We start from the raw sequence: 17,210 nt of genomic DNA, 5'->3' as shown, positions 1-17,210 counted from the left end.
ATGTTTCTTTGACTGCCTTGAAGCACCTGAGTGAAAACATGATGGACGTAGAGAACCTGAATATTATTGAACTTTGTGTGATGGCCAAATTTAAATGTTTGTAATGTTCTTTCAGACGTTTTACGAATAAAGTATGTATTTGGAAAAAAAAAATCTGTTCCAAAAACGTAACATTTTGTGTGATAATATACACACTATATATGAGGTTTCCCTTTAATCAACACAACTTGACAGTCTAGAGTGGCCAGTCTTGTTTGCCACAGGCATAGTTGCCGGGTAACCAAGTCAAACATCGTCAACCATGGAGTCGAAAGGCAAGCAGCGGATACGAAGTTTCCGGGTTGAAATCGGCGATATGACATATGAAGCTCGAGTCTCTCTGTTAATGCTCCTGCAAGCGAAGCAGAGAGAAAAGAGAAAGGTTTGTCAGTTTGTCTTTTCACTGTCACGCACAAATCCACACATTTCGCCGCACCAATCATGCCCTGCGATCTGTTTCCAATCACAATATTTTTCTTTCACTAATTGCGAAATGATCATGCCCGTTTAATTACTGCATTGAGCCAGTTTCACCTCGAATGCAACATCGAAATCAATCTGTTTATATGAAGCTGCCGCCCTATTACCCAGTGTGACCCCACATGCCGAATTGCACTGGCAGGGTGCTCCGTCTCTCTTGAAACTGGGGGGACTTTGTTGCCTGAAACATGCACATATTCATACTGGAGTAGCTTTTGCAAGAGCTGAAACTAAACGACGCTAATATTTACAATGGTACAAAACGCAAACTCTCCAATTGTACTCGACATTCAAGAAGAAAAAACCCCAGCAACGTTAGCCCACGTGAATGCGAAGGTGAAATTCAAAGTTGCAACTGCTGTGAAGGAGGAGCCATCAGTCTCACATCATTGTCTAGACCAAAGATAAACAGTTTAGACTGTGCCATTAAGAAGCACCCTGAGCACTGACTCGGAGACCTTTCTGATTCAATCCTTCCCCTCTAGTTTCCTCCAGAAAGGAACGTGAATTTCTTGCACCGCCCTCACCTGCGAATATTCCCAACTCTGAACCAAATGCTGTTATTTTTAAACGGGGAACACTTTATTGACTTCAGAATCTCGCGGCTTATCTTCTCGGAACATAAATTTGAGACAAAAAAAACATTTCCTAAACTCCTGAAAGTTGACATTATAAAACGCACAGTTTGAGCAGTTATCCAAAAACAATTTGACACCTCGCCTGATTACAGGGATCAGTTGACTGGGGTGGGGTTGACTGTGAGTGAGGGAGTGGAGAAGTGAAATGAAAATCGCTTATTGTCACAGGTAGGATTCAAATGAAGTTACTGTGAAAAGCCCCTAGTCGCCGCATTCCGGTACCTGTTTGGGGGCACTGGTACAGGAATTGAACCGTGCTGCTGGCCTGCTTTGGTCTGCTTTCAAAGCCAGCGATTTAGCTCTGTGCTAAACCAGTCCCTGAATAAGACAGAAAGCGAGTGAGTGAGGGAGGGAGGGTATGAATGAGTGGGGTTGGGAGGTAATGAGTGGGGTTAGGAGTGAGGGAATGAGTGGAGTGGGAGGGAAAGAGTGGGGTTGGGTGTGAGGGAGGGAGTGAGCGAATGAGTGGGGGTGGGAGTGTGAGGGGAGGGTGTGTGGGAGGGATGGGTGAGAGGGGGAAGGGGAGGGAGGGTGAGAGGGGGAAGGGGAGGGAGGGTGAGAGAGGGAAGGGGGAGGTGAGGGTGTGAGGAGGGGAGGGGGTAGGGTGAGGTGAGGGTGGAAGGGTGGAGAGAGGGAAGGGGGAGGGATGGGTGAGAGAGAGGGAAGGGGAGGGAGGGTGGCAGGAGGGGAAGGGGAGGGAGGGGTGGCAGAGAGGGAGGGGTGGAGGTGGTTGGAGAGGGGAAGGGGAGGGAGGGGTTGGCAGAGAGGGTGGGAGGGAGGGGTGGCAGAGAGGGGAGGGAGGTGTGGCAGAGAGGGGAGGGAGGGGGTGGCAGAGAGGGGAGGGAGGTGGTGGCAGAGAGGGGAGGGAGGGGTGGCAGGGAGGGGTGGCAGAGAGGGGAGGGAGGGGGGTGGCAGAGAGGGGAGGGAGGGGTGGCAGAGAGGGAAGGGGAGGGAGGGGTGGTAGAGAGGGAAGGGGGAGGGGAGGGGTGGCAGAGAGTGGAAGGGGAGGGGAGGGGTGGCAGAGAGGGAAGGGGAGGGAGGGGTGTGCTGAGAGGGAAGGGAAGTGGGAGGGGTGGCAGAGAGGGAAGGGAGGAAGGGTGGCAGAGAGGGAAGGGGAGGGAGGGGTGGGCAAGAGAGAAGGGGAGGGAGGAGGTGGCAGAGAGGGAAGGGGAGGGAGGGGTGGCAGGGAAGGGAGGGGTGGCAGAGAGGGGAAGGGGAAGGAGGGGTGGAGAGAGGGAGAGGAGGGGAGGAGGTGGTGAAGAGGGAGAAGTGGAAGGGAAGGTGGGTTGGCAGAGAGGGAAGGGGGGAGGGGGTGGCAGAGAGGGAAGGGGAGGGAGGGAGTGGCAGAGGGGAGAGGGGTGCAGAGAGGGAAGGGGAGGGAAGGGGTGGCAGAGAGGGAGTGGGGAGGGAGGGGGTGGGAGTGAGTAAATGAGTGGGAGTGAGTAAATGAGTGGGAGAGGGTACATGAGTGGGAGGGAGTGAGTGAGTGAGTGAGTACGGGCGAGGGGGCAGAGAATGATTTGCGAAGCCCAGGGATCGGATTCCATGTGGACAGTATTGTTCCCTTCAGATTGACACACGCCTTCTCGCTGGGGAGGGGGAGGTTTTCTGCCTATAGCCAAATGGTTACTCTACAAGGGGGGAGGTTGATGAAATGTAATAAAATGCCTTGAATCCGTCGCCTAAGCAACTGTCTACTTCGCCAAAACTATCAACAGAAAATTCAGAATGCCAAGAGAGAGAGAGAGAAAATAAAGACCTGTTGACAAGCGAATGAATGAAAGGAGACAGAAGGCATAACTCTGGGTTTACGCTGCCTGGACTACCAGCTCTCTGTGTAAACAAAAACAAGTTTTTGTGTTTCACTTTTCCGGGTGGAGGCAGCCCAGTTTGTGTGCCGGCCTTTTGATACCAGGGACTGAGATTTCATTTCCCGGCCATGGGCTTGTGTGTTTAGGGGGGGAAGGGGGACACGAGTCACTGATCTGTGTGGAGAGTTTTAACCCAGAAAGGGACAAGTCGAGTGGAAGTGACTTCAACAGGGGAAAGTGGTGGGGGGAAAAAAACGCTCAAAGGGTTTGCTGGGGGCCGGGATGAGCAGTATGTTTCATCACCTCCTGGAGAGGAGAATGGGCCCAAATCCCAAAGAGGAAACGGTTAGTTTACCCACATTGCTGGACGAGTAGGCTTTGTAAAACAAAAATGTTGATAGTAACTAATTTGCCATTTCTGCCGCCCTTTAGAAATCACTTCTCCACAGACTAATCTTCCTGGCTAGAGTAACCCCCGAGCTGGTTAACAAAAGGGATCCGGGAGGTAAGAGTCACTTTAACTTAAAAGAGGAAATAACGTAAGGAATGGTTGTGAGTGAGGAGACTGTCAGTGGAAAAAAAAGATAAGTAGAGAAATACAATGTGACCTGAAATGTAACTCCGAGGAAATGGGGAAGATATCAGCAGCAATAAAACAGCCACAGAGAGTAAAGCGCACAACACAATGGCCTGGAAAGGCCTAGGAGATTGTTCCACGAACGAGTGTTTCCCAAGCGCCAACATTCTTGTATTTTCTCTTGTTTTATAATACATTCTAATTAAACACAGTAGCAGCCTGTTCAATCAGCAAGACTAGGCAATGATTTAAATTACTCACCCTTATGTTACACTCAGTTTACAACTGTATAAGTGGGTGATTAATGTCTGCCCCCCCCCCCCCCCCACCCATTGTAGTAGAACAGGATTGTGATTGGACTTCTTCCCAACAGCCATTCCAGCGCAAATCTGGGAAAATTCCAATTCTGGGAATTCAACCAATATTATCCACAGCATGTCTGGAGGATGGTGCGGAAGCCAAAGCTACTTGCTGCTGGTGGGGCCTGATGGAGTGTAGTTGGATTTACAAATACCAGCTACACTGCACATACCCCAACTGACCCGGGTTGTGCTCCAGTATATTTCAAACGGGAATTGAGACATTTTCCCACTCTGTGATACCAACTAAACTTCTCACTGCACATATTGCAGTCAGTGGCAGAGAGCAATGGCATTCGTTCCTGACCTCGCAGAAAGCTGTCCATGTCTCAGATGTGGATTTGAGTTTTCCCAATATCAAGGGGTGTCCAGGCATTTAACACCTGTGAACAGCTCATCACTGTTGAAGTATTTCCTCAGACACCTCTACACCACCACCTTCCCTGTCTATTCACACTGACAGCAATCCAGGAAGTAAAACACATTGAATCTTTCACTTCTAATTACAATTTTACACAGTGCAAAATAAATGATTGGAACTCACACATGGGATTAAGATAAATTGTTGTAATTAAACAATGACATTTTTAACATAATAGAGAAATTTGACATTCTAAAAATATATAATTAGTTTTTCAGGCTAGTAAGGTTGTACAGCAATAATTGTGGTGCTGTTGAATAAACCATGACTTTTTGTTTTTTTACTGTGAGACTAATAGCATAAAAGAGCATGGGCGAAATTCTCCCCCAACGGTGGGATGCCCGCCGACTGGCGCCAAAGCCGGCGCCAATCAGACGGGCATCGCGCCAGCCCAAAGGTGCGGAAGTCTCCGCATCTTTGGCGGCCTAGCCCCAACATTGAGGGGCTAGGCCGACGCCGGAGGGATTTCCGCCCCGCCAGCTGGCGGAAATGGCGTTTGTTGCCCCGCCAGCTGGCGCGGAAATGCGGCGCATGCGCGGGAGCGTCAGCGGCCGCTGTCAGTTTCCCAGCGCATGCGCGGGAGCGTCAGCGGCCGCTGTCAGTTTCCCACGCATGCGCAGTGGGGAGAGTCTCTTCCGCCTCCGCCATGGTGGAGGCCGTGGCGGAGGCGGAAGGGAAAGAGTGCCCCCACGGCACAGGCCCGCCCACGAATCGGTGGACCCCGATCGCGGGCCAGGCCACCGTGGGGGCACCCCCCGGGGTCAGATCGCCCCGCGCCCCCCCCCCCAGGACCCCGGAGCCCGCCCACGCCGCCTGGTCCCGCCGGTAAATACCAGGTTTAATTTACGCCGGCGGGACAGGCAATTCCTGGGCGGGACTTCGGCCCATCCGGGCCGGAGAATCCAGTGGGGGGTCCCGCCAACCGGCGCGGCCGGATTCCCGCCCCCGCCCAATCTCTGGGAGCGGAGACTTCGGCGGGGGCGGGGGCGGGATTCACGGCGGCCAACGGCCATTCTCCGACCCGGCAGGGGGTCGGAGAATGATGCCCCATGTTTTTATCAGTGATTTCTACTTGTTGCAAGTCTGAAGGTCTTCAACAGTGGATCTCTGCGGCGGCATGGTAGCAGAGTGGTTAGCACTGTTGCTTCACAACACCAGGGTCCCAGGTTTGATTCCCTCTTGGGTCACTGTCTGTGCAGATGGTCTGCACGTTCTCCCTGTGTCTGTGTGGGTTTCCTCCGGGTTCCTCCCAAAAGACATGTTGTTAGGTGAATTGGACATTCTGAATTCTCCCTCTGTACCTGATCAGGTGCTGGAATGGGCCACTAGGGGATTTTTACAGTAATTTCATTGCCGTGTTAATGTAAGCCTACTTATGACAATAATAAAGATTATATTCACAGCATCACTGACAGCAACTTTTGGATTTTTGCATTTACCTGTGTATGCGCAAACTCCAGAAGTTGCAGTCAGTTTCAGAGAAGTAATGTTGGTGAACACTGAGAGTTTCACTCTTGCTACCACTCCAAAATACAGGCCAATGAAAATTGTAATGCGGAATATTTAAACAGAATAACTATTGTCTCTAGGAAAATTGATTGTTTAATTGATAGCCCGAATACGTACTGATCTTCTGACTTGTTTGATATGTATGCAATTCTAAAGTGCTACTTTATACCATGTCACACTAAGTAGCATTGGAATCTCTTGTGTCAGAGAACTCATACACCCATACACATTATGGAATGAATAGAATAGCCTCAACGGTAGCCTCAACGAAGACCGACCGGTGGCCCTGACGTCTGTTATCATGAAATGCTTCGAGCGGTTAGTCATGAGATGGATAACTGCCAGCCTCCCAGACGGTCTCGATCCACTGCAGTTTGCCTATCACTCAACTAGTCCACAGCAGATGCTATCTCCCTGGCTCTACAATCAGCACTCGAACACCTCGACAACAAGGACACCTATGTAAGACTGCTGTTCACCGACTACAGCTCCACCTTCAACACCATTATCCCGACAAGACTAATAACCAAACTCTGCAACCTTGGACTTAACCCCTCCCTGTGCAGCTGGATCCTTGACTTCCTCACCAACCGACCGCAATCTGTTAGGGTAGGCAACAGCACCTCCTCCACAATAGTCCTCAACACCGGAGCCCCGCAAGGATGTGTGCTCAGTCCTCTACTATACTCCCTATCCACACATGACGGTGTGGCATGATTTAACTCCAACTCAATCTATAAGTTTGCGGATGCTACGACTATGGTGGGCCGTATCTCAAACAATGATGAATCAGACTACAGGAGGGAGATAAATCACTTGGCCGCATGGTATGCAATTCTAAAGTGAAAACAACCTCTCTCTAAATGTTGGAAAGACCAAGGAACTGATCATCGACTTCAGGAAGCGCAGCATGACACACACTCCCGTCTGCATCAATGGCTCCGAAGTGGAGATGGTCGAATGCTTTATGTTCCTGGGGGTCACCATCACCAACAGTCTATCCTGGTCCACTCATGTTGATGCAACAGTCAAGAAAGCCCAACAACGTCTCTACTTCCTATGGAAGCTAAAGAAATTTGGCATGTCTGCATCGACTCTCACAAACCTCTACAGATGTGCGATAGAGAGCATCCTATCCGGCTGCATCACAGTCTGGTATGGCAACTGCTCAGTCCAAGATCGCAAGAAACTGCAGAGTGTGGTGAACTCAGCCTAACGCATCACACAAGCTTGTACCCCCACATTGATTCTGTACACACCTCCCGCTGCCTCAGGAAGACAGACAGCATTATCAGAAATCCCTCTCACCCAAGCATTGCCTTCTTCCAGACCCTTCTATCAGGCAGAAGGTACAGAAGTCTGAAGACCCGCACATCCAGACATAGGAACAGCTTCTTCCCCACATCTACAAGACTCCTCAACGACTCCCCTCGGACTGATCTGTTACCTGTAAGAACACTATTCACGACACCCTATGCCGCTCTTGCTCATGTATTTGCTTTGTTTGGCCCCTTGTTCTGCAATGTAACCAATCACTGTTCATTGATGTACCATTTGTCAATGTACTCTCTTGATTATTCTGTTGTCTACTATGTATGTACTGTGTAGTTCCCTCGGCCGCAGAAAAATAATTTTCACTGTACTTCGGTACATGTGACAATAAATCAAATAGTTTATTTGTAGTCAGGAACTACACCTGTTCATAGATTCATAGACATTTACAGCACAGAAGGAGGCCATTCTGCCCATCGTGTCCATGCTGATTGACAAAGATCTGGCTACCACCAGTCCGTTTTCCAGCGCTTGGCTGATAGTCCTGGAGGTTGCGGCAGTACAAGTGAATATCTAAATACATCTTAAACGTTCTGAGAGTTTCTGACTCAACCATCCTTTCAGGCAGTGAGTTGCAGACCACCCTCTGAAAAAATCTCCTCAACTCTCCTCTTAGCCTTCTACTATTGACCCCTTTACTAATGGAAATAGTGCCTTCCTATCCGGCCCCCCCCCCCCCCCCCCCCCCTATCTATGCCATTCATAATCTTAGATATCTCTAACAGGTCCCCTCTCAACGCTTGCTGCATCAAGGAAAACATCCATAGCCTATCGAACCGCTCCTCATCGGTCAGATGCTCCAGCCCAAGCAGGACTCTGATAAATCTCCTCTGCACCCTCTTCAGTGTAGTGACCAGCACTGCACGCAGTACTCCAGTTGTGGCCTAACCAGCGTTTTATACAGATGTTCTCACGGGTTTGAAAGACCTATTCAGCTGAAATGTGTAGTTGTTGTGCCTTCAACCGCTGGTTGAAGAAAGGTAAGAAGAGATTTGATAGAGGCGTTCAAAATCATGAGGGGGCTGGACAGAGTCGGCTGGGGACTGTTCCCCTGCATACAAGGATTGATAATGAGAGGGCACGGGTAAAAGGTTATTTGCAACGAAAGCAAATTTGATGCGAGAGAAAAACCTTTTCACAAAAGTAGCTTCTGGTCTGGAATGCAATGCCTGGAAGTATGGTGGAGGCAGGTTCAATGGAGGCATTCAAGACGACACAAGGTGATTATCTGAACAGAAACAATGTGCAGGGGTACAGGGATAAGGCAGGGGAATGTCACTAAGTCATGATGCTCGTTTGGAGAGCTGGTGCAGACACGATGGGCCGAATGGCCTCCTGCACCGTAACGATTCTGTGATTCTGTGAAGGGGAGAGATGATAGGAATCTTTGTTTTATTTGAAATGATGTACATCTCTGTAACTCTGAAAAGACGTGGGGCGGGATTATCAGTTCCTGAGACTAAGTGTTGAATCGGCACAGGATTCAGGAACTTTTACAACAACAAACCTGGCGCCGCACATGGACCAATTCAGCAACTGTTGAGGGGCTCGCACTGGCGCCACGTGGAAGACTATCGATTCCAATGAGAAATGGTGCGGGATTCCAGGATTCACGATTGACACTCAGGAGGCTGACAAGCTGCAGCCACATAGACACACTTCACTCCCCACGCACACCATCCCAGCCAACAAGATGCAGCAAGGCACGTGGCGCCACGATTTACAGATGCCGAGCTGGAGACCCTGCTGGACGCGGTGGAGGAGAGGCAGGTGACCCTGTACTCTGGGGTGGGAAAAAAGCTGCCAGCCGCCACTATTCACCGCGCCTGGGAGCAGGTGGCAGACACAGTCAGCACCACCAGCAATACCGTCCGGACCGGCCAGCAGTGACGTAAGAAAACTGCACAACCTCCTCAGGGCGGCCAGGGTGAGTAGGCAACACTGCCCCTAGCATTAACCCCCATCCCACACACTCGTAACTGTAACCCCCCCCTCCTCCCACCTGGAGGGTTCCCAAACCCCCAACCTGCACCACATGCTGGCACCCATACCGGCCGCCACGGCTGGGTGCCAGGCCACTGAACCCCTGGGCTGCATGCATCAGACTGTGTTGCCTACTCACCCTGGCCGCTCTGAGGAGGTTGTGCAGCTTTTTTACGGCACTGCTGGCTGGTCCGGACAGTCAGGCTGTCTAACATTGTTGCTTTCTGTTTCCCCCCTTGCCCCCCAGAGAAGGCCACACATAACCACCAGAAGCGGATGAAAACTGGAGGAGGACCACCGGACCTGTGGTCCATGACTATGGCAGAGCAGAGGGCCCTGGATGTGTCGGTGACCCAGAGGAAAGGGTGGTCGCCACGGTGGAGATCGGCTGCGGGCGAGGAAGTGAGATCCTGCTGAATTATGGTGCCCTGTGACACATGTGTCAACCCTGTTCCTCTAGGGCAGGCTGCCCTGCTGCACGCTCCGCTACTGCAGCTTCCTTGAGCAGTACCAGCTTGTTCACCCGCAGAGCGTTCCTGCGATGGCTAGCAGGAAGGCCACCATTGCTGGTTGAATTCCAATATCCATTATCTGCAGGCGATGAAAGGTCGACATGTTAGCATGGTGCATAACTCCGTGCCAACCAGGTCCACCGGGCTACATGGTGGCCCTGGTTGGCATTAGGAGCTCTGCCCTCCCAATTTCTAACCCCTGGCCCATCGGTGCCTGGAACTGTGGAGGCATCTGGCCCTGCCGCCCATCCCTGCTGCCAGGGATACCTTTGGCTCCCGTTGCCCTTGCCAGTGGTGCACTCCGCAGTTCCTGCCAAACGTTCCCCTAGGGTCTACCGTGGGCGATGCCCTGGGTGGGCTGCCTGATGCCCCGCTGGCAGGTGTCAGCCGGTTGGGTGGTGGGGGGTATGGTGGATGGTGGGGGTGAGGGCACCCATGCAGCTGATGTCACTCTGCAGAACCACGGGCCAAGGTAGGTGGTCAGTGGGGTGCACAGCAAGATGGCTGCCTTCCGGGCCACAGCAATGGCCCCAGTCCAGTGGGGGTCACCCTGGCCCCATGGCCCTTCTACCCCCGTAATCACCCCTGCTGCTCTGGCAGGGTCCCTCTACCCCAGCCAGTCCGGCATGTGTCCAGCCCAGCAGCCCACAGTCACGCCTCTCTGTGTCCTACCTCCTATCTCTTCTTCATCAGCCTTGACGCCGGTTTCAAGGTTTTTAAAAGCAGAATGGAACCACGTCATCGGGAATGTGGCCCATCGGAGGCAGAGAATCACGGAGGCCTCGGAGAATACTGGGCCGGGCCCGCTAAATGTATGTAAACGCCGTTTACTGTACGTGCGTTCCAGTTTACTGTACGTGCTGCTAGCGAGGCAATGGGGAATTGCGATTTGGGGTCAAATCGGCGGCCGTTACGATTTCGGCGTCAGAACCGATTCTCCGCCCTATTGCGTTTCCCGATTTCAGAGGCAGCTGACAGAGAATCCTGTCCGTGGATTTTCTTTGTCATTAGTCTTACGAATGTAATGAGGAAATTATGCGTGCAGCTATACCATCTTTCAAATGAAATGCAACGAGTAGCCCACTTGTTCAGCTAGTTATCTATAAGCTGTAGCATTATTTAAGTGCCGTACTGAGGGAGTGTTGGAGTGTTGGTGGTGCCCACTTTTGAATGAGATGTTAAACTAAGGCCCTGTCTGCCTTTTAGGTGGATCCTATGTCACATTTAGAACTGCCAACTAACATCAATAAAAATAGATTATCTGGTCATTATTACAATGCTGTTTCTGGGACCTTGCTGTGTACAATGTGGCTGCTGCCTTTTCTAAATTACAAGATCAAAAGTATTTTGGGACATCCTGAGGCCATGAAAGGTGCTATACGAATGCAGGTATTTTCATTCTTTACTCAATTCGCTTGGTGACCTGACCAACATTCATCTATCATTCACCACCAATAAGAACATTTGTTATTTACTCTATTGATAAGATCATAAAATGTAGGAGCAGAAATAGGCCATTCTACCCTTCGAGTCTGCTCCGCCATTCAATAAGATCATTGATGATCTGATGTGATGTGATAATCCTCAACTCCACTTTCCTGCTTCATCCCTATAACCCTTGATTCCCTTAAAAAATCTATCTATAGGCACAGTGGAGGAAGGCGCAGGGGGCGACCTACGAGTACGGGGAAAAGGCTAGTCGGATGCTGGCACACCAGCTCCGTAAGAGGACGGCAGCGAGGGAAATAGGGGGAATCAAAGATGGAAGGGGAGCCACGGTTCGGAGTGCAACGAAAAGGAACAAGGTATTTAAGGCCTTCTATGAAGAGCTGTACAGATCACAGCCCCCAGGGGGGGAAGAGGGGATGAGACGATTCCTGGACCAACTGAGGTTCCCGAGGGTGGAGGAGCAGGAGGCGGCTGGTTCGGGGGCACCAATCGAGTTGGAGGAGCTGAGTAAGGGTTTGGGGAGTATGCAGGCGGGTAAGGCCCCGGGGCCGGACGGGCTCCCGGTGGAGTTCTATAGAAAGTATGTGGACCTGTTGGCCCCGCTACTTCTTAACGAGGCAAGAAAGGAGGGGACCCTGCCCCCGACAATGTCGGAGGCGCCAATTTCCTTGATTCTAAAGCGAGACAAGGACCCACTGCAATGTGGATCGTACAGGCCGATTTCGCTCCTCATTGTGGACGCTAAGTTATTAGCAAAAGGGCTGGCCACGAGGATTGAGGACTGTGTCCCGGGGGTGATTCATGAGGACCAGACGGGATTCGTAAAGGGCAGGCAATTAAATGCTAAACGTGATAATGATGACATCGGAGGAGGGAGAGGCGGAGATAGTGGCAGCTATGGACGCGGAAAAGGCCTTTGACCGAGTAGAGTGGGAGTACCTCTGGGAGGTGTTGCGTAGGTTTGGGTTCGGGGGAGGGTTTATCAGCTGGGTTAAGCTCCTTTACAGCGCCCCGGTGGCGAGTGTGGTGACGAACCGGCGGAGGTCAGAGTACTTTCGGCTGTACCGAGGAACGAGGCAGGGGTGCCCCCTGTCCCCCCTGTTGTTTGCATTGGCGATCGAACCCTTGGCCATATCACTGAGGGAGTCTAATAAATGGAGGGGGGTGGTCCGCGGGGGAGAAGAGCATCGGCTGTCGCTATACGCGGATGACCTGCTGCTGTACGTGGCGGACCCAATGGAGGGGATGGTGGAAGTCATGCTGACTCTGAGGGAGTTTGGGGAGTTCTCGGGCTATAAGCTCAATGTAGGGAAGAGTGAGCTTTTTGTATTACAGGCAGGGGACCAAGAAAGAGGGATAGGGGACATACCGCTGAGGAGGGCGGAGGGGAGCTTTCGGTATCTGGGGATCCAGATAGCCAGGAGTTGGGGGGCCCTACATAAACTGAATTTGACGAGGTTGGTGGAGCAAATGGAGGAGGATTTTAAAAGATGGGACGTGTTACCGCTCTCACTGGCGGGTAGAGTGCAGTCGGTCAAAATGGTGGTCCTTCTGAGGTTTTTGTTTGTGTTTCAGGGCATTCCTATCGTGATCACCAGGGGCTTTTTCAAGAGAGTAGGTAGGAGCATTATGGGGTTTGTGTGGGCAAATAAGACCCCGAGGGTAAGGAGAGGGTTCCTGGAACGCAATAGGGACCGAGGAGGGTTGGCTCTGCCAAACCTAGGGAGCTACTACTGGGCAGCAAACGTGGCGATGATCCGCAAGTGGGTTATGGAGGGAGAGGGGGCGGCATGGAAGAGGATGGAGATGGCGTCCTGTAAAGGAACGAGCCTGGGTGCGTTGGTGACGGCACCGCTGCCGCTCTCGCCGACAAAGTATACCACGAGCCCGGTGGTGGCGGCAACGCGAAGGATCTGGGGCCAGTGGAGACGGCATAGGGGTGCAATGGGAGCATCGGTGTGGTCCCCGATCAGGGGTAACCACCGGTTTGTCCCGGGGAAGATGGGCGGGGGGTTCCAGGGCTGGCATCGGGCGGGGATTAGAAGAATGGGGAACCTGTTCATTGACGGGACATTTGCGAGCCTAGGGGCACTGGAGGAGAAGTTTGAGTTACCCCCAGGAAATGCATTTAGATACATGCAGGTGAGGGCCTTTGTGAGGCGACAGGTGAGGGAATTCCCGTTGCTCCCGGCACAAGAAGTTCAAGATAGGGTGATCTCGGGGGTATGGGTCGGGAGGGCAAGGTGTCGGAAATACACCAAGAGATGAAAGAAGAGGGGGAAGCGCTAGTAGAAGAGTTGAAGGGTAAATGGGAGGAGGAGCTGGGGGAGGAGATCGAGGAAGGGCTGTGGGCGGATGCCCTGGGTAGGGTTAATACCTCCTCCTCGTGTGCCAGGCTCAGCCTGATACAATTTAAGGTGGTTCACAGAGCGCACTTGACGGGGGCGAGGTTGAGTAGGTTCTTTGGGGTAGAGGATAGGTGTGGAAGGTGCTCAGGGAGCCCGGCGAACCATGTCCATATGTTTTGGTCATGCCCGGCACTTGAGGGGTTCTGGAGAGGAGTGGCGGGAGCAATATCTCAGGTGGTGAAAGTCCGGGTCAAGCCAAGCTGGGGGCTAGCAATACTCGGAGTAGTGGACGAGCCGGGAGTGCAGGAGGCAAAAGAGGCCGGAATTCTGGCCTTTGCGAAAAGCTAGTAGCCCGGTGAAGGATCTTGCTATCGTGGAAGGAGGCGAAGCCCCCTAGCCTGGAGGCCTGGATAAACAACATGGCTGGGTTCATAAAGCTGGAGAGGATTAAGTTTGCCTTGAGAGGGTCTGCGCAGGGGTTCTACAGGCGGTGGCAACCGTTCCTAGACTATCTCGCGGAGCGTTAGAGGAAGGTCGGTCAGCAGCAGCAGCAACCCTGGGGGATCGGGGGGGGAGGGAGGGGGGAACGAGAGATTGTTTGAGGGGATGGATGAGCGGGAGATGACATGGAGGGTGGGGGAAACTGGCATGTGTGGGCAAGAGCCAGTCTATAAAGCTATGTAAATATACCATCTTGCCATGTTTATACCTTGCTCAATGCAATTTTGTGTTATTTTGTTACCGGGGGTGGGGGCTTAGTGTTTGTAAGGGGAAAAAATTGTGTTGTTAAAAAACTTTACTAAATATATATATTTTTTAAAAAATTAATGACCCATCCTCTACAGTTCTCTGCGGTAAAGAATTTCACAGATTCATTACCTTCTGAGAGAAGCAATTCCTCCTCATCTGTTTTAAATGGGTGATATCTTACTTTGAGATTATGCCCTCTGGTCCTAGATGCACTCTCCCACAAGGGGAAAATACCTCTCAGCACCTACCCTGTCAAGCCCCCTGAAAATCCTATATGCCTCAGTAAGGTCGCCTCTCATTCTTCTAAACACCAATGCATAAAGACACAATGCATAAAGACCCAATATATTCAACCTCCCCTCTTAAGATGTTCATGGGAATTTACTGAGCACAAATGCTGCATTTGGCTCGATACAGCAGTAGCCACACCTCAAAAAGTAATCAATTGATTTGAACACAATTTGGACCCAAGGATGTGATTAGGGACCGTGTAAATGTGAATTCTCTCTTTATCGCCATAGCATCAATTGCAACTAGCTTTATGTGAATGATCGAGACTGGGGCTGCTTTAGCACTTCTAAGATAACGTATTACTACTGGAGGTAATGAGTCCTTTCTTCATCCAGTTCCATTCTGAACTGTTTCACCTGGCAATGAATTCAGTACAAAACTTAATTCAAAAATTTTGTTGCTTGGTCCTTGGTTCAATTTTCAATAGATCAAGTTTGAAAAGACCCAATAAGTAGAATGGGAGTGCCGAATATTGAAATTAAGCTACCAACTAAATGTCAATTAAAGTGATTTTTGTGGAGAATGGAAATATCACATGAGTGTGATGGGATACTGGCTTGAAGTTGGATTTGAATTATGCAAGACAGCTTTATGCTACATCCAAATTGATTCATGCTCAAGTTGGCAAGGACGTCAACTGTAAAAAGAGGAAAATGTTTTGTCTGTAAACCCTGTACCGAAACAAATTTTACCATTTATTTTTGAAACTGTTGAACGTCTGGCCCTATTATTTTATTGAGATTTTTTTTTGGGCATTCTAACAGCAGCAATATAAACAATGTACATAAAAATATAAACATAGTGCAAATACCACCTCCCTCTCCCACAGGTCCCACCATTAATTAACTCCCTAATCTACGCTAACCTAACCCCTGCCTTCTGACGATTAATTCTCTGCGAAGAAGTCGATGAATGGTTGCCACCTCCCAGCGAACCCTTTTTTAAAAAAAAAATATTTTATTGAAAATTTTTGGTCAACCAACACAGTACATTGTGCATCCTTTACACAATATTATAACAACACAAATAACAATGACCTGTTTTATAAACAGAAAATGAATAAATAATAAATAACAAAAATGAAAACTAACCCTAATTGGCAACTGCCTTATCACAAGTAACACTCTCCAAAAATATAATTTAACAGTCCAATATATAATTATCTGTAGCAACGACCTATACATATTATACAGTATATATTAACAACCCTGAGAGTCCTTCTGGTTCCTCCTCCCCCCCCCCCTCCCCCCCCCCCCCCCCCTCCCCCCCCCCCCCCCCCCCGATCCTGGGCTGCTGCTGCTGCCTTCTTTTTTCCATTCCATCTATCTTTCTGCGAGGTATTCGACGAACGGTTGCCACTGCCTGGTGAACGCTTGAGCCGACCCCCTTAGAACGAACTTAATCCGCTCTAGCTTTATAAACCCCGCCATGTCATTTATCCAGGTCTCCACCCCCGGGGGCTTGGCTTCTTTCCACATTAGCAATATCCTGCGCCGGGCTACTAGGGACGCAAAGGCCAAAACATCGGCCTCTCTCGCCTCCTGCACTCCCGGCTCTTCTGCAACCCCAAATATAGCCAACCCCCAGCTTGGTTCGACCCGGACCCCCACTACTTTTGAAAGCACCTTTGTCACCCCCATCCAAAACCCCTGTAGTGCCGGGCATGACCAAAACATTTGGGTATGATTCGCTGGGCTTCTCGAGCACCTCGCACACCTATCCTCCACCCCAAAAAATTTACTGAGCCGTGCTCCAGTCATATGCGACCTGTGTAATACCTTAAACTGAATCAGGCTTAGCCTGGCACACGAGGACGACGAGTTTACCCTGCTTAGGGCATCTGCCCACAGCCCCTCCTCGATCTCCTCCCCCAGCTCTTCTTCCCATTTCCCTTTTAGTTCATCTACCATAGTCTCCCCTTCGTCCCTCATTTCCCTATATATATCTGACACCTTACCATCCCCCACCCATGTCTTTGAGATCACTCTGTCCTGCACCTCTTGTGTCGGGAGCTGCGGGAATTCCCTCACCTGTTGCCTCGCAAAAGCCCTCAGTTGCATATACCTGAATGCATTCCCTTGGGGCAACCCATATTTCTCGGTCAGCGCTCCCAGACACGCGAACGTCCCATCCACAAACAGATCTTTCAGTTGCGTTATTCCTGCTCTTTGCCACATTCCATATCCCTCATCCATTCCCCCCGGGGCAAACCTATGGTTGTTTCTTATCGGGGACCCCCCCAAGGCTCCAGTCTTTCCCCTATGCCGTCTCCACTGTCCCCAAATCATCAGTGTAGCCACCACCACCGGGCTTGTGGTGTAGTTCCTCGGTGAGAACGGCAATGGGGCTGTCACCATAGCCTGTAGGCTAGTCCCCCTACAGGACGCCCTCTCTAATCTCTTCCACGCCGCTCCCTCCTCCTCTCCCATCCACTTACTCACCATTGAAATATTAGCGGCCCAATAATACTCACTCAGGCTCGGTAGTGCCAGCCCCCCCCTATCCCTGCTACGCTGCAAGAATCCCTTCCTCACTCTCGGGGTCTTCCCGGCCCACACAAAACCCATGATGCTCTTTTCAATCCTTTTAAAAAAAGCCTTCGTGATCACCACCGGGAGGCACTGAAACACAAAGAGGAATCTCGGGAGGACCACCATCTGAACCGCCTGCACCCTCCCTGCCATTGACAGGGATACCATATCCCATCTCTT

The 17,210-nt window shown here is 50.9% G+C and overlaps 1 protein-coding gene and 1 long non-coding RNA gene across 5 annotated transcripts in view; one reads left to right on the top strand and one right to left on the bottom strand.

The window, feature by feature from the left end:
* Nucleotides 1-264: 264 nt before the first annotated feature.
* LOC140395437 (testis-expressed protein 47-like) overlaps nucleotides 265-17,210 on the top strand; it is an 83,602-nt gene continuing 66,656 nt past the window's right edge. For 2 of the 4 annotated variants that reach the window (XM_072483185.1, XM_072483186.1), the window contains exons 1-2: nucleotides 265-421; nucleotides 3,401-3,473. In XM_072483185.1, the coding sequence (XP_072339286.1) occupies nucleotides 302-421; nucleotides 3,401-3,473 (193 nt within the window). In that variant the 5' untranslated portion in view covers nucleotides 265-301. Of the gene's footprint in view, nucleotides 422-2,883; nucleotides 2,995-3,082; nucleotides 3,314-3,400; nucleotides 3,474-17,210 lie in introns of those variants that run through there. The other 2 variants (XM_072483188.1, XM_072483187.1) reach the window with 2 other exon arrangements.
* Nucleotides 288-762, bottom strand: LOC140395439 (uncharacterized). Its single transcript, XR_011936194.1, has 2 exons — nucleotides 627-762; nucleotides 288-391 (listed from the first exon to the last, which is right to left on the bottom strand). It is a non-coding gene; the product is annotated as an uncharacterized lncRNA (long non-coding RNA).

This window comes from Scyliorhinus torazame, chromosome 18 (genome assembly GCF_047496885.1).
Source record: "Scyliorhinus torazame isolate Kashiwa2021f chromosome 18, sScyTor2.1, whole genome shotgun sequence".
NCBI lineage: Eukaryota > Metazoa > Chordata > Chondrichthyes > Carcharhiniformes > Scyliorhinidae > Scyliorhinus > Scyliorhinus torazame.
Note: the sequence above shows the minus strand (reverse complement) of the source record. Positions and strands in the feature narration are given on the sequence as shown.